The following is a 17,524-nucleotide window of genomic DNA, read 5'->3' as shown; positions in this document are numbered from 1 at the left end:
AGCGTCGCCACGGTTCCCGGTTTTAAAGATCCCGCGGACACACCCCGACTCAGAGTCTCCACAGACGCCAAGAATGGGATCTTGGCGCCCCGAACCCTCCTCCTGCTGCTCTCGGGGGCGCTGGCCCTGACCGAGACCTGGGCAGGTGAGTGCGAGGTCGGGAGGGAAACGGCCTTTGCGGGGAGGAGCGAGGGCCCGCCCGGCGGGGTGCAGGACTCGGGGAGCCGCGCCGGGGGGAGGGTCGGGCGGGTCTCACCTCCTCCCGCACAGGCTCCCACTCCATGAGGTATTTCGGCACCTCAGTGTCCCGGCCCGGCCGCGGGGAGCCCCGCTTCATCTACGTGGCCTACGTGGACGACACGCAGTTCGTGCGATTCGACAGCGACGCGGCCATTCCGAGGATGGAGCCGCTGGCATCGTGGGTGGAGCCAGAGTATTGGGAGCGGGAGACACGAGGCGCCAAGACCCACGCAGAGAATTTCCAAGTGAACCTGCGGACCCTGCTCCGCCACTACAACCCGAGCGAGGCCGGTGAGTGACCCCGGCGCGGGGCGCAGGTCACGACCCCTCTCCATCCCCAACGGAGGGCCCGGGTCGTCCCCGAGTCTCCAGGTCCGAGATCCACCCGGAAGCTGCGGGACCCGCCCAGATCCTCGACCCAGGAGAGCCCCAGGCGCCTTTACCCAGTTTCATTTTCGTTTTGGGCCCAAATCCCTGTGGGTTGGTCGGGGTGGGGCGGGGCGGGGCTGACCGCGGGGGCGGGGCCAGGGTCTCACCATCCCGGAGATGTATGGCTGCGACCTGGGGCCAGATGGGCGCTTCCTCCGTGGGGATGACCAGTTAGCCTACGATGGCAAGGATTACCTCGCCCTGAACGAGGACCTGCGCTCCTGGACCGCAGCGGACACCGCGGCTCAGATCTCCCGGCGCAAGTGGGAGGTGACCCTTGAGGCGGAGAGGGTGAGAGCCTACCTGGAGGACAGGTGCCTGGAGTGGCTCCGCGGATACCTGGAGAACGGGAAGGAGACGCTGCAGCGCGCGGGTACCGGGGGCCACGGGGCGCCTTCACCATCTCTTGTAGATCTCCCAGGCTGGCCTCCCGCCAGGAGAGGAGGAAAATGGGAACAAAGCTAGAATATCGCCCTCCCTCTACTCCTGAGTGGGAAGAATCCTCCTAGGTTTCCGGATCCTGTACCAGAGAGTGACTCTGAGGGCCCACCTGCTCTCTGGGACAATTAAGGGATGAAGTCTCTGAGGGAATGGAGGGAAGACAATCCCTGAAATACTGATCAGCAGTCCCCTTTGACCCCTGCAGCAGCCTTGGGCACCGTGACTTTATCTCTCAGGCCTTGTTCTCTGCCTCACACTCAGTGTGTGTGGGAGTCTGATTCCGGCTCTTTGAGTCCCTCGGCCTCCACTCACGTCAGGACCAGAAGTTGCTGTTCCTCCCTCAGAGCCTAAAACTTTCCAAGAAATAGGAGATTGTTCCAGGTACCTGTGTCCAAGCTGGTGTCTGACTTCTGTGCTCCCTTCCCCACCCCAGGTGTCCTGTCCATTCTCAGGATGGTCACATGGGCACTGCTGGAGTGTTCCATGAGAGGTGCAAAGTGCCTGAATTTTCTGACTCTTCCCCTCAGAACCCCCAAAGACACATGTGACCCACCACCACATCTCTGACCATGAGGCCATCCTGAGGTGCTGGGCCCTGGGCTTCTACCCTGCGGAGATCACACTGACCTGGCAGTGGGATGGGGAGGACCAAACTCAGGACACCGAGCTTGTGGAGACCAGGCCAGGAGGGGACGGAACCTTCCAGAAGTGGGCAGCTGTGGTGGTGCCTTCTGGAGAGGAGCAGAGATACATGTGCCATGTGCAGCATGAGAAGTTGCTGGAGCCCCTCACCCTGAGATGGGGTAAGGAGGGGGACTGGGGGGTCATGTCTCTTCTCAGGGAAAGCAGGAGCCCTTCTGCAGGGTCAGGGCCCCTCACCTTCCCTTCCTTTCCCAGAGCAGTCTTCCCAGCCCACCATCCTCATCGCAGCCATCGTTGCTGGCCTGATTGTCCTTGGGACTGTGGTCACTAGAGCTGTGGTTGCTGCTGTGATGTGGAGGAAGAAAAGCTCAGGTAGGGAAGGGGAGAGGAGTGGGGCCTGACTTTTCTTGTCCCACTGTGTGTTTCAAGACTCAGGTAGACGTGTGTCCTGCCTCGTTACTGGGAAGTACCATCCACACACACAGGCCTACCTAGCCTGGGCCCTGTGTGCCAATACCTACTCTTTATGAAGCACCTGTGACAATGAAGGACAGAGAATCACCTTGATGAGTGTGGTGATGGGGACCTGATCCCAGCAGTCACAGGTCAGGGGAAGGTCCCTGCTGAGGACAGACCTCAGGAGGGCAGTTTGTCCAGAACCCACACCCACTTTCCTCATGTTTCCTGATCCAGCCCTGGGTCTGCAGTCACATTTCTGGAAACTTCCCTGGAGTCCAAGACTAGGGGTTTCCTCCAGGACCTCATGGCCCTGCCTTCCCCTTAGCCCTCACAGGACATTTTCTTCCCCCAGGTGGAAAAGGAGGGAGCTACTCTCAGGCTGCGTGTAAGTTGGGGACTGGGATGTGGAGGAGCTCACCCACCCCATAATTCCTCCTGTCCCACGTCTCCTGCGGGCTCTGACCAGCTGCTGTTTTTGTTTTACCCCAAGGAGCAATGGTGCCCAGGGCTCTGATGTGTCTCTCAGGAATTGTAATGGTGAGACCCTGGGAATCTGAAGTGGGTAGGGGTAGGGCAGAGGGGAAAGGACTGGGTTATGGGGATTCTTTGATTGGGACATTTTGAGTGTGTGGTGGGCTGTTCAGTGTCACTACTTACCATGACTGACCTGAATTTGTTCATGACTATTGTTTTCTGTAGCCTGAGACAGCTGCTTTTTGTGGTACTAAGATGATGGGATTTCCTCATGCCTCCCCTTTGTGACGTCAAGAGCCTCTGGCATCTCTTTCTGCAAAGGCATCTGAATGTGTCTGCGTCCCTGTTAGCATAATGTGAGGAGGTGGAGAAACAGCCCACCCCCGTGTCCACCGTGACCCTCGTATCCACACTGACTTGCATTCCTTCCCCAATCATCTTTCCTGTTCCAGAGAGGTGGGGCTGGATGTCTGCATCTCTGTCTCAACTTCGTGGTGCGCTGAGCTGCAACCTGTTACTTGGCTAGTGAAAATAAGAATCTGAATATAAATTTGTGTTTTCTCAAATTCTTGCCATGAGAGGTTGATGGATTAATTAAAGGAGATGATGCCTAAAATTAGAGAGAGGAATTAAAGACCTGAGAACCTTCCAGAATCCACCTGTTTTCTGTGCAGAGTCTGTTGCAGGTGGGGACTGGAGAAGGCTATGTGGGGCTGAGTGTGAATTGGGCCTGTGCCCAGTTGGTGTTGAGTCCATCATGGGCTTTATGGGGTCAGTCCTCAGCTGGGTCACCTTCACTGCTCCATTGTCTTTGTCCCTTCAATGGAAACTTGTCCTGTAGGAACTGTGGTCACAGAAACTCAGACATCGCCCAGGGTGGCCTCTGCACACAGCAGTCACTGTGCTATTGAGAGACAAATTTCGAGAGCCATTCAGCTCCTGCCCTCCTAATAGTCCTCTTTCCTAGATTATATTTTCCATCTTCTCTTTAATATTTCTGTTTTATTTTTTATGAATTTTCTATTTTTATGGATACATAACAGTTGTACATATTTGTGGGGTACATATGATATTTTGATACAAGCATATGATGTGTAATCATCAAATCTGAGTAACTAGGATATCCATCTCTTCAAACATTTATAGTTTCCTTGTGTTGGGAACATTCTAAATCTTCTCTTCTAATTATTTTGAAATATACAATACATTATTGTTAACTATAGTTTCCCTATTATGCTACTGGATACTAGATCATATTCCTTCTATCTGACTGTTGTACCCATTAACCAACCTCTCATCAACCCCTGCCTCCCTACCGCCCTTCCCAGCCTCTGGTAACCACCATTCTATTCACTACTTTGTTGAGATCAATTTTTGTAGCTCCCACATATAGGAGGGAGTGATATTTGTCTTTCTGTGCCTGGCTTACTTTACTTAACCTAATGTCCTCCATTTCCATCCATGTTGCTGCACCCAACCTTTTTAAAGGAACCAGTTTCTGGAATTAGTGGAGAGGAGGGATCCCATAATTTTTCTTCTTAGGTATGTTTCTGGTGGAACTGCTATTCTACTCTGCTCTCCTACCCTCTCTCCCTGCCCTGGTTCCAGTAATCTTGGTGTTGGCTCCAGTCCAAACTCATGAATCTATAAAGCAGAGTCTAATTTAGAGTTATATTTGTTTGTAATATTGGATCCATAGTCTAGATTTTTTCTTTCCTGAAGAGAGAAACCTGATTATGTGCTGCAGAGTGTGTGTGTGTGTGTGTGTGTGTGTGTGTGTATGTTGGGGAAGGGGAGTTGGTGTAGGGAGGGCACAAGCAGCCCTGTTGAGAAAAGCACAGGCCATCCCGAATGTCAGTGTGAGGGAACCTTGTGCTGTAGCTGTCACAAAACAGTATTTGGCCTGAGGCTATGTTAATAAAGCTATTGCCTTTAGAATAGGGAGGTGTGCTACAGTGATCATTCATTCAACTGACCTTTGTTGTCTGACAGACATAGGACACCGTGGTTTTGCATCTGGGGAACATAACTGAAGTAAAATCAGAAAAATCTTTGGCCTTGTGGGGCATGTGTTCCAGTGGGAAGAAGCAGAGGATAGATACACTATGAGCAGAATAAGGAAGAAAGATGCTAGAAGACAGCAAGTGTCTGCGGGTAGGTGATCCAAGGTGGCTGTTGTAGTGTGGCCTTGTTGCAAAGGTGACCTTTGAGGAAAGATTTGAGGGACATGAGTTATCCATGAGGATGTCTAGGGAAGTTCTTTCCAGACAGGGGAACCTCCAGTGGAAATACACTATGGCAGGAAGGTGTCTGTGTGCCAAGAAGAGCAAGGAGGCCAGGAGGGCTGGACAGAGAGAAACTGAGATGAAGGCAGAACTGTGGCCAGAGCAGGTGGGCCTGGAGGGTGTGGTGAAGGATCTGATTTTTGCTCTAAGTGAGATGGGAGTTAGAGGATAGTTTTGAGCAGAAGCGGGACATGGTACAACTTCTCTTTTAAAAGGATCTCTCTAGATTGCTGGCAAGATGGCCGAATAGGAACAGCTCTGGGTTCCAGCTCCCAGTGAGATTGACGCAGAAGGTGGATGATTTCTACATTTCCAACTGAGGTACCTGGTTCATCTCACTGGAACTGGTTGGACAGTGGGTGCAGCCCAAGGACGGTGAGCCGAAGCAGGGTGGGACGTTGACTCACCCAGCAAGCACAAGGGGTTGGGGAACTCCCTCTCCTAGCCAAGGGAAGCCATTAGGGACTGTACCGTGCACTCTGACACAGATACTGTGCTTTTCTCATGGTCTTTGCAACCTGCAGACCAGGAGATTCCCTCTGGTTCCTATACCACCAGGGCCCTGGGTTTCCAGCACAAAATGGGTGACCGTTTGAAGAGACACTGAGCTAGCTGCAGGAGATTATTTTCATACTCCAGTGGTACCTGGGATGCCAGTGAGAAAGAACTGTTCACTACCCTGGAAAGGGGGCTGAAGCCAGGGAGCCAAGTGGTCTGGTTTGGTGGGTCCCACCCACACTGAACCCAGCAAATTAAGATCCATTGGCTTGAAATTCTCGTGGCCAGCACAGCAGTCTGAACTTGACCTGGGACACTCGAGCTTCATAAGGGGAGGGGTGTCCACCATTGCTGAGGCTTGAGTAGGCGGTTTTACCCTCACAGTGTAAACAAAGCCACTGGGAAGTTCAAATTGGGCGGAGCCCACCACAGCTCAGCAAGGTTGCTGCGACCAGACTGCCTCTCCTCTCTGGGCAGTCCATCTCTGAAAACAAGGCAACAGCCCCAGTCAGAGACTTATTGATAAAACCCCCACCTCCCTGGGACAGAGCACCTGGGGGAAGGGGCAGTTGTAGGCGCAGCTTCAGCAGACTTAAACATCCCTGCCTGGCAACTCTGAAGAGAGCAGATCTCCCAGCACAGTGTTCAAGCTCTGATAAGGGACAGACTGCCTCCTCAAGTGGGTGCCTGACCACCGTGTATCCTGACTGGGAGACACCTCCCTGTAGGGGCAGACAGACATCTCATACAGGAGAGCTCTAACTGGCCTCTGGTGGGTGCCCCTCTGGGACAAAACTTCCAGAGGAAGAAACAGGTAGCAATCTTTGCTGTTCTGCAGCCTCTGCCAGTGATGCCCAGGCAAACAGGGTCTGGAGTGGAACTCTGGCAAACTCCAGCAGACCTGCAGTAGAGGGGCCTGACTGTTCAAAGGAAAACCAACAAACAGAAAGGAATAGCATCAGTGTCAACAAAAAGGACATCCACTCAGAGACCCCATCTGAAGGTCACCAACTTCAAAGACCAAAGGTAGATAAGTCCACAAAGATGGGCAGAAACCAGCGCAAAAAGGCTGAAAATTCCAAAAACCTGAACACTTCTCCTCCAAAGGATCACAACTCCTTGCCAACAAGGGAACAAAACTGGACAGAGAATGAGTTTGACGAGGTGACAGAAGTAGGCTTCAGAAGGCGGGTAATAAGAAACTCCTCCAAGCTAAAGGAGCATGTTCTAACCCAATGCTAGGAAGGTGAGAACCTTGAAAAAAGGCTAGATGAATGCTAACTAGAATAACCAGCTTAGAGAGGAACATAAATGACCTGATGGAGCTGAAAAACACAGCACGAGAACTTTCTGAAGCATACAAAAGTATCAATAGCTGAATCGATCAAGCAGAAGAACGGATATCAGAGACTGAAGATCAACTCAGTGAAATAAAGCAAGAAGACAAGATTAGATAAAGAAGAGTGAAAAGAAATGAACAAAGCCTCCAAGAAATGTGGGATTATGTGAAAAGACCAAATCTACATTTGATTGGTGTACCTGAAAGTGATGGGGAGAATGGAACCAAGGTTGAAAACACTCTTCAGGATATTATCCAGGAGAACTTCCCCAATCTAGCAAGACAGGTCAACATTCAAATTCAGGAAATACAGAGACCACTACAAAGATAGTCCTCAAGAAGAGCAACTCCAAGACACATAATCGTCAGATTCACCAAGGTTGAAATGAGGGAAAAAATGTTAAGGGCAGCCAGAGAGAAGGCTCAGGTTACCCACAAAGGGAAGCCCATCAGACTAACAGTGGATCTCTCAGCAGAAACCCTACAAGCAGAACAGAGTGGGGACCAATATTCAGCATTCTTAAAGAAAAGAATTTTCAACTCTGAATTTCATGTCCAGCCAAACTAAGCTTCATAAGTGAAAGAGAAATAAAATCCTTTATGGACAAGCAAATGCTGAGAGATTTTGTCACCACCAGGCCTGCCTTACAAGAGCTCCTGAAGGAAGCACTGTGCATGGAAAGGAAAAACTGGTACTAGCCACTGCAAAAACATACCAAATTGTAAAGACCATTGATGCTATGAAGAAACTGCATCAACTAATGGGCAAAATAACCAACCAACATTATAATGGCAGGATCAAATTCACACATAACAATATTAACTTTAAATGTAAACAGGCTAAATGCCCCAATGAAAAGACGCAGACTGGCAAATTGGATAAAGAGTCAAGACTCATTGGTGTGCTGTGTTCAGGAGACCCATCTCACGTGAGAAGACACACATAGGCTCAAAATAAAGGGATGGAGGAATATTTACCAAGCAAATGGAAAGCAAAAAAAAAAAAAAAAAAAAAAAAAAAAAAAAAAAAAAAAAAAAGCAGGGGTTGCAATCCTAGTCTCTGATAAAACAGACTTTAAACCAACCAAGATCAAACAAGACAAAGAAGGGCATTACATAATGGGAAAGGGATCAATGCAACAAGAAGAGCTAACTGTCCTAAATATATATGCACCCAATACAGGAGCACCCAGATTCGTAAAGCAAGTTGTAAGAGACCTACAAAGAGACTTAGACTCCACACAATAATAGTGGGAGGCTTTAACACCCAATATTACCTGTCAGTATTAGACAGATCAACAAGACAGAAAATTAACAAGGATATCCAGGACTGGTACTCAGCTCTGGACCAAGTGGACCTAATGGACATCTACAGAACTCTCCACCCCAGATCAACAGAATATATGTTCTTCTCAGCACCACATTGCACTTATTCTAAAATTGACCATATAATTGGAAATAAAACACTCCTCAGCAAATGCAGAAGAATGAAAATCATAACAGTCTCTCAGACCACAGTGCAATCAAATTAGAACTCAGGATTAAGAAACTCAGTCAAAACCGCACAACTACATGGAAACTGAACAACCTGCTCCTGAATGACTACTGGGTAAATAATGAAGTGAAAGTAGAAATAAAGATGTTCTTTGAAACCAATAAGAACAAAGACATAACGTACCAGAATCCCTGGGACACATTTATTTATTTATTTATTTATTTTTATTTTATTTATTTTTTTTTTTGAGACGGAGTCTCGCTCTGTCGCCCAGGCTGGAGCGCAGTGGCGCGATCTCGGCTCACTGCAAGCTCCGCCTCCCGGGTTTGCGCCATTCTCCTGCCTCAGCCTCCCGAGTAGCTGGGACTACAGGCGCCCACAACCGCGCCCGGCTAATTTTTTGTATTTTTAGTAGAGACGGGGTTTCACCGTGGTCTCGATCTCCTGACCTTGTGATCCGCCCGCCTCGGCCTCCCAAAGTGCTGGGATTACAGGCGTGAGCCACCACACCCGGCCCCTGGGACACATTTAAAGCAGTGTGTAGAGGGAAACTTATAGCAATAAATGCCCACAAGAGAAAGCAGGAAAGATCTAAAATTAACACCCTAACATCACATTTAAAAGAACAAGAAAAGCAAGAGCAAACAAATTCAAAAGCTAGCAGAAGATAATAATTAACTAAGATCAGAGCAGAATTGAAAGAGATGGAGACACAAAAAAACTCTTCAAAAAAATCAGTGAATCCAGGAGGTAGTTTTTTGAAAAGATCGTCAAAATAGACCACTAGCCAGATTAATAAAGAAGAAAAGAGAGAAGAATCAAATAGATGCAATAAAAAATGATAAAGGTGGTATCACCACAGATCCCACAGAAATACAACTACCATCAGAGAATGCTATGAACACCTCTACACAAATGAACTAGAAAATCTAGAAGAAATGGATAAGTTCTTGGACACATACACCCTCCCAAGACTAAACCAGGAAGAAGTCAAATCCCTGAAAAGACCAGTAAAAAGTTCTGAAATTGAGGCAGCAATTAATAGCCTACCAACCAAAAAAAGTCCAGGACCAGATGAATTCACAGTTGAATTCTACCAGGGTACAAAGAAGAGCTGGTACCATTCCTTTTGAAACTGCTCCAAACCATAGAAAAAGAGGGTATCCTCCCTAATTCATTTTATGAGGCCAGCATCATCCTCATACCAAAACCTGGCAGAGACACAACAAAAAAAGAAAATTTCAGGCCAATATCCCTGATGAACACTGATGCGAAAATCCCCAATAAAATACTGGCAAACCGAATCCAGCAGCATATCAAAAAGATTATCCACTATTATCAAGTCGGCTTCATCCCTGGGATACAAGGCTGGTTTAGCATATGCAAATCAATAAACATTATCCACCACATAAACAGAATCAATGACAAAAACCACATGATTATCTCAATAGATGCAGAAAAGGCCTTTGACAAAATTCAACAGCACTTCATGCTAAAGACTCTCAATAAAATAGATATTGATGGAACCTATCTCAAAATAATAAGAGCTATTTATGACAAATGCACAGACAATATCATACTGAATGGGCAAAAACTGGAAGCATTCCCTTTGAAAACCGGCATGAGACAAGGGTGTCCTCTCTCACCCCTCCTATTTAACATAGTATTGGAAGTTCTGGCCAGGGCAATCAGGCAAGAGAAAGAAATAAAGGGTATTCAATTAGAAAAAAGGAAGTCAAATTGTCTCTGTTTGCAGATGACATGACTGTGTATTTAGAAAACCCCATCGTCTCAGCTCAAAATCTCCTTAAGCTGATAAGCAATTTCAGCAAAATCTCAGGATACAAAATCAGTGTGCAAAAATCACTAACATCCCTATACACCAATAACAGACAAACAGCCAAATCATGAGTGAATTCCCTTTCACAGTTGTTACAAAGAGAATAAAATACCTAGGAATACAACTTAACAAGGGTTGTGAAGGACCTCTTCAAGGAGAACTACAAACCACTGCCCAAAGAAATAAGAGAGGGCACAAACAAATGGAAAAACATTCCATGCTCATGGATAGGAAGAACCAATATTGTGAAAATGGCCATACTGCCAAAAGTAATTTATAGATTCAATGCTATCCCCATCAAGCTACCATTGACTTTCTTCACCGAGTTGGGAAAAAACTACTTTAAATTTCATATGGAACCAAAAAGAGCCCGTGTAGCCAAGACCATCCTAAGCAAAAAGAACAAAGCTAGAGGCATCATGTTACCTGACTTCAAACTATATTACAAGGCTACAGTAACAAAAACAGCATAGTGCTGGTACCAAAACAGATATATAGACCTATGGAACATAACAGGGGCCTCAGAAATAACATCACACATCTACAACCATCTGATCTTTGACAAACCTGACAAAAATAAGCAATGGGGAAAGGATTCCCTATTTAATAAATGGTGCTGGGAAAACTGGCTACCCATATGCAGAAAGCTGACACTGGGATCCCTTCCTTACACCTTATACAAAAAATTAATTCAAGATGGATTAAAGACTTAAATGTAAGACCTAAAACCATAAAAGCCCTAGAAGAAAACCTAGGCAATACCATTCAGGACATAGGCATGGGCAAAGACTTCATGACTAAAACACCAAAAGCAATGGCAACAAAAGCCAAAATAGACAAATGGGATCTAATTAAACTAAAGAGCTTCTGCACAGCAAAAGAAACTATCATCAGAGTGAACAGGCAACCTACAGAATGGGAGAAGATTTTTGCAATCTATCCGTCTGACAAAGGGCTAATATCCAGAATCTACAAAGAACTTAAACAAATTGACAAGAAAAAACAAATAACCCCATCAAAAAATGGGTGAAGGATATGAACAGACACTCCTCAAAAGAAGACATTTATGTAGCCAACAAGCATATCAAAAAATGCTCATCATCACTGGTCATTAGAGAAATGCAAATCAAAACCACAATGAGATACCATCTCACACCAGTTAGAATGGTGATCATTGAAAAGTCAGGAAACAACAGATGCTGGAGAGTATGTGGAGAAATAGGAACACTTTTACACTGTTGGTGGGAGTGTAAATTAGTTCAACCATTGTGGAAGTCAGTATGGCCATTCCTCAAGGATCTAGAACTAGAAATACCATTTAACCCAGCAATCTCATTACTGGGTATATACCCAAAACATTATAAATCATGTTGCTATAAAGACACATGCACATGTATATTTATTGTGGCACTGTTCACAATAACAAACACTTGAACCAACCCAAATACCCATCAATGATAGACTGAATAAAGAAAATGTGGCACATACACACCATGGAATATTATGCAGCCATAGAAAAGGATGAGTTCACGTCGTTTGCAGGGACATGGATGAAGCTGCAAACCATCATTCTCAGAAAACTATCATAAGAACAGAAAACGAAACACTGCATGTTGTCACTCATAAGTGAGTTGAACAATGAGAACACGTGGACACATGGACGGGAACATCACACACTGGGGCCGGTTGGGGAGTGGGGGCTTAGGGGAGGGATAGCATTAGGAGAAATACCTAATGTAGATGATGAGTTGATGGGTGCAGCAAACCACCATGGCACGTGTATACATATGTGACAAACCTGCACATTCTGTACATCTACCCCAGAACTTAAGGTATTAAAAAAAAAAAAAAAGGATCTGTCTGAATGCTGTGCTGACAACAGAATTGAGAGGCGAGGGACGAGGGAGGCAGAAGGGAAAACAGTAGGAAGCGAGTGCAGTATTCCAGGCTGGAAATGTCGATTGCCTTGACTGGGGCATGAGCAGTGGAAATCGTGGGACGTGAGCGGATTCTGGATGCATTTGAAGATGGACTTCGCAGCATTTGCTAATGGATTATATCTGTGGTGTAAGAAAGAGGAATCAAGGACCCCCATAGTTTTAAACTGAGTGAGTAGAAGGGTGGAGCTGCTGTCAGTGGAGATGGGGAGACTCTGGCAGGCGCTTATTTGAGGAGGGGGCTTTGCAGGCATTCAGTGGAAGAGATGTCTACCAGTCATGCAGGTGAGGGAGCTGGGGTGGCAGTTGGACAGACAAATCTGGAGTTTAAGAGAAAGGACTGGGCTGGAGGACTCGATTAGGGAGGTCACAACTTATAAATGATACTTAAAACCTCAGGCATGGATGAGGGCACCAAGGAAGTGACTGCCTGTAGAAGAGAATGAGTGCAAGAACTGGGCCCTAGACCTCCAGTGCTACACTCAGAGCAGACTGCACAGTTCTGAACACCAAGTTCAGAAGGCACATAGACCAAGGAGTCCCAGACTTTACTGTGCACAGGAATCACCTGGATGTGATGCTAAGATCCAGAAACTCTAGAGTGGAGTAAGAGATTCTGGATTTGTGACAAGGCTGGAGTTCGTGCTGCTGGTCTCCAGATCACACTTGGAGTAGCAAGAACATCAGGATCTCAATGCCTGTGCATCAGCCTCAGCTGTAAGGCTTGTTAGGTAAGCGTTTTCTGAGTCTTGTGCATAATACTCTGATCCAGGGGGTTCTGGGGAGTGGCCTGAGTATTTCCTGAGCCTCCACTAGCAATCCTGTTGATCAGCCAGAGTGGGAACCCCTGATATGAGTGATCAGAGAGTGCCCAGGGTGGGTTCATTGGGTGGGTTTTGAAACACTGTTTAAAAGTGGGTTTTCCCCTCAGAAAGAAAAGGGAAGACATATATCATCAAATATAAGGTGTGATGTCCTTATTATTCTCTGCACTATGGAGTGGAGGCCAGGTAGATAATTCAAGATGTGGCTCTCAGCTCTGCACAAAGAAACCCCTGAATGCTGCTGTCTGACACTGGTGCACAGATTGTTACCTCACTTCTTGGAGCAAACACAGAAACCAAATTTTTCTAATTTATACATAAAGTAGTGTATATGGTATTGGGAGATAATTTTATTATGGGGAAGGCCACAGAAGCAGGCTTGAAACTGCACAGCCAGGAACAGATTCCACAGTCTACCCTAGGTCAGGTCCCTCCTAGTAACAACTGCCCCTGCTGCTGAGCACAGATGCCACTGCTCATTACCTCTGACACCCTGGTGCTGGACACTGGACCCTGAGACTAGGACAGATGTCACTGCTGCACCTGGCAACTGGACATCACCACTGTCACTCAGCCATCTTTACTAAAATGCGTTCTGCACAGTCACGGCCTCATCTTGGGTCAGGGTCCCGCAGGTGGTCGTCTGACGGGTGGAGCCTCAGCCTCATGTCCATGACCAACTACCGGGGTGACTGGATTATAGTCCTGTTCCAGGGAGGGAGGTGGTTTCTGTCTCCTCTCAAGACTCTAAGTGTTGTAAACCAAAAATAAACTTCAAAGACCCCCGACCCAACCTCAAACATCTTAATGGACACCATCCCTCGCCTGCGGCGCTCAAAATTTAACCGCAAAGACTGATTCAGGCCATGATGGGAAGCAGGCATCGAACATTCCTCATTATGTATGTCCTCTTCCCTTTTGGAATTCAGGAAAAGCTGACCAGCATTTAACATCAACACAGACCTTAAGTATGATAAGAAACATTTACAATCTAATCTCTCTGAAACCTGCCACCTGGAGGCATCATCTGCATGAGAAAATTTGGTCTCCACAACCTCTTATCATAACCCAAACGTTCCTTTCTATTGATAACAGCCAATTGCCAATCAGAACATTTTAAAATCTACCTAAAACCTAGATGCGCCCCACCCCCAACCCTGATTCAAGTTGTCCTGTTTTTCTGGACCAAACCAATGTATATCTTAAGTGTATTTGATTGATGTCTCATGTCTTCCTAAAATGTATAAAACCAACCTTTGCCCCAACCACCTTGAGCACATGTTCTCAGGGTCTCATGAGGGCTGTGTCATGGGCTGTGGTCACTCATATTTGGCTCAGAATAAATCTCTTCAAATATATTACAGAATTTGACTCTTTTCATCGACAGCATGGAATTCTGATGTAATAAGAGGGTCCAAGTGCTGGAGTGTGAGGGGTGGGAAAAGAATGACAAATTTTAATTCTTGAGCAGTGATCCAAGACAAGAAATTTATCTGGTACCTGGTAGGCATGCAGAGTGGCTGAATGAACCAGTGACTAAGAAATAATATATTTCCTTGGCCGGGCGCGGTGGCTCAAGCCTGTAATCCCAGCACTTTGGGAGGCCGAGACGGGCGGATCACGAGGTCAGGAGATCGAGACCATCCTGGCTAACACGGTGAAACCCCGTCTCTACTAAAAAATACAAAAAACTAGCCGGGCGCGGTGGCGGGCGCCTGTAGTCCCAGCTACTCGGGAGGCTGAGGCAGGAGAATGGCGTGAACCCGGGAGGCGGAGCTTGCAGTGAGCTGAGATCCGGCCACTGCACTCCAGCCTGGGCAGCAGAGCGAGACTCCGTCTCAAAAAAAAAAAAAAAAAAAAAAAGAAATAATATATTTCCACCCATTCCCTTGAAAGTATTTACATCAAGTTTTTGTCTATCCAAGTTCATACTCTAGATTATTGGAGTGGCATTGTGTGATGGTGAAATGATTATTCAAACATCTTCCCTCGGCATTGTCTCTTACTAGGATTAAAACACCCAGGTTTGTAAGATCTCAGAGGATCTGGGTCCACATCGATGTTTTATATTAATATTTATATTATCTTGTGTGTGAAAATATTTCTGGGGAGAGAATCTCTAACATTTATTGGTTTTTATGTGACCCTCTCAGAGGCCTAAAAGAAAATCTTAACTTCTAGGTTAGAGGTAGGGCCACTCCACATCTGGACAATGAACAGCTGGTTTAGCTGGTTGAACACCTGTGTTTAGCAGACTTAGGGACATGAAATAAATGCTTACATTTTGTTTATCTTTTCCTCTGGGACCAAAGAAGGTAGAGGTGTACTTGCTTACTCTTACTCTAAGTTTCTCTCTGTGGGATGGTGATGGGGTTTTCCTCCACCCAAATAACTTTCTGATTCTCCAACAGCAGCTGGGAGTCCTACAATTCAACTCAATTCTGACACTAACTACCTGGAGTTCACCTCAGGCTCCACAGGTTTAAGGGCTCAGTCCCACAAGACTGTCCTCACTTCAGATGCAAGTCACAAGTATCGGGTCCCAGGTTACCTGCACTTCTGTCTGTCATGGCTGCAAAGTCAGGGGTCTCTCATCTCCCAAGAACTGATAATTCTTTAACTCAAAGAACTCAGGAAGTTGCTATAGTCATGTAAACTAAAAAACGTCTGAGACAGGTCTCAATCGGTTTAGAAGTTTATTTTGCCGAGCTGAAGATTAACCTTGGAAGAAGAGACACAAATTGTCGTACCATCTGTGGCCCATGCTTTTTCCTAAGAGGGTTTTGAGGACTGCAATATTTACAGAAGAAAGAGCAGGCAGGAGAGGAAAAAGGAACAGTCAACTATGCTTTCATCTCGTGCTCAGTAAATCTGCATTTTACATACGATAAAGTAAATGTTGGGTAGAGAAGTCAAATATGCGTTTGTCTCCAGGTAGATGGAGGGATGATTTCTAGTCTTGTCTTTGTCTTGTATCTGTGAAGATAAGCTGTTTATTTACATTGGCAGAGTGAAATTAAACAAAACTCAGTTTTAGAGTAAAGATGTTGGGGCCCACAAGGAATTATCTTGTGAGCAATTCTTGAGGGAGGCCATCTGGGGAGATATGTGGTCTTCTATCTTTGCAGTTATTTGTTTAGGAACAAAAGAAAGGCAGTTGTTAGGAATAACGCTCAAAATCCTAAGGAAATTGAACACTCGAACAAAGGATTCTTAGCAAAGCAATTTTACTTCTTTGCAGAGGGGTGCCTCCTTGGCCAGTTGCCGTGATAGCACACCTGAGTAAAGGCACACGAGAGCCTTTATTCCTGATGCAAGTCCTGCCCCGTACCCTTTCCCCATTGGCTGGGGTCGAGTCGTACAATCTAAACTAATCCCGGTTGGCTAAACATCTGATTTTTTTTAGATAAGATGGGCATGTAAAAGAAAGTGGAGAGGAAAGGGGAAGCGATGTCTGTAATAAGCTAGAAAGTTAGTACTCTTTCCAAATAAGGAAAGGAATGTGAGCTGGTACTGATAACGCCTGGTACTGTGGTGTGCCTGGGCATCAACAAAGACAAAAAGAAAAAAAAAAAGGAGAAAAAGGGAAAAAAAGGGGGTGCTATGAATGAAAGAATAAAAGATTGATCCGGTTATTCGAAGAGAAACCTCATCATAACCCGCAGCTTCCCCACTTCCTTTTTTTTTTTTTTTTAATAACTCTTTCTTTTCAAATTTTTCTAGCATAATTTGGTTCTACTTGGTCTTCTAGAAGGAAAAGCTTATTTGAATCAGGGAGAGGAGGATCGTAAGAGGTTTTAGTGGGAGCTGTTTCAATAAGTCTTTGTATTAATCCTCAGGCGCAGGATATGATGCAGCATCCTACGAGAATAGGAAATGCTAATCCAATGGCCAGAGAGATAAGGATTGAGAACATAAGTCCCTTCCATCTACTGAACCAATTTTCCAATTAAATTTGTGAAGGGATCATTTAGTCCAGAATTTTTAGCTCACTCATTTGATAGGGCAGTAAGACACTGTAATGCTTTAGTTATGGTCCCGCTGGTAGCAGTATTATTAGGGATATAAGTACAGCATTAGGTCTTGATCATGACACAAACTCAACCTTATTTTGCTAGTGTCATGTCTAATGCTATCCTGTTTTCCCAGGCTGGTAGGTCCTAATTGTTCACCTATTCCTTTAATAGTATCTCTAGTATAATTAATAAATAATTGCTGAATGTAATAAATGTAATTTATCTAATTAACATTTTTATTTACAGTTAACCACTAGAAGAATGTAGATTCAAATCTGGCAGTTATTTGATTTTGGGCCTATAATTCATTTGGCATTCCTCTTGGGACCCTAATGGCATCTATATAAACATGAGAATCGAAGGACCCATGGGGGGCCTCTTTTGTTTGACGATGTTTGGTTCTTACCCTTTCTGGTTGATGAAATGCCGGGGTGAAAGGGATGGCCAATTGAATTAGAGCACAAATTCCACTACAATCACTTGGCAGAGTGTCCAGTATTGGTGCACCACACATCTCCTCGAGGATGGCTAAGGGCAGATTGATGGATAAGCTTTTGGAAGGGCTTAAGCTCACTGCATCCCGTTAAAGATCCCAGGAACACCAA

At 45.9% G+C, this 17,524-nt stretch overlaps 1 protein-coding gene across 4 annotated transcripts in view; it reads left to right on the top strand.

The window, feature by feature from the left end:
• The first annotated feature begins 281 nt into the window (after window positions 1–281).
• LOC126953131 (saoe class I histocompatibility antigen, A alpha chain-like) overlaps window positions 282–17,524 on the top strand; it is a 53,792-nt gene continuing 36,549 nt past the window's right edge. The window contains exons 1-7 of one of the 4 annotated variants that reach the window (XR_007725130.1): window positions 282–531; window positions 902–1,042; window positions 1,638–1,913; window positions 2,008–2,124; window positions 2,564–2,597; window positions 2,702–2,748; window positions 2,911–3,049. Coding sequence is in view for 2 of the 4 variants with exons in the window: in XM_050788505.1 (XP_050644462.1) it covers window positions 282–531; window positions 902–1,042; window positions 1,638–1,913; window positions 2,008–2,124; window positions 2,564–2,597; window positions 2,702–2,748; window positions 2,911–2,915 (870 nt within the window). In the remaining 2 variants the exon portion in view is untranslated. The other 3 variants (XM_050788505.1, XR_007725131.1, XM_050788506.1) reach the window with 3 other exon arrangements.

This window comes from Macaca thibetana, chromosome 4 (assembly GCF_024542745.1).
Source record: "Macaca thibetana thibetana isolate TM-01 chromosome 4, ASM2454274v1, whole genome shotgun sequence".
NCBI classification, from domain to species: Eukaryota; Metazoa; Chordata; class Mammalia; order Primates; family Cercopithecidae; genus Macaca; species Macaca thibetana.
The sequence above is the reverse complement of the archived record's forward strand: the minus strand, read 5'-3'. Positions and strand labels throughout refer to the sequence as shown.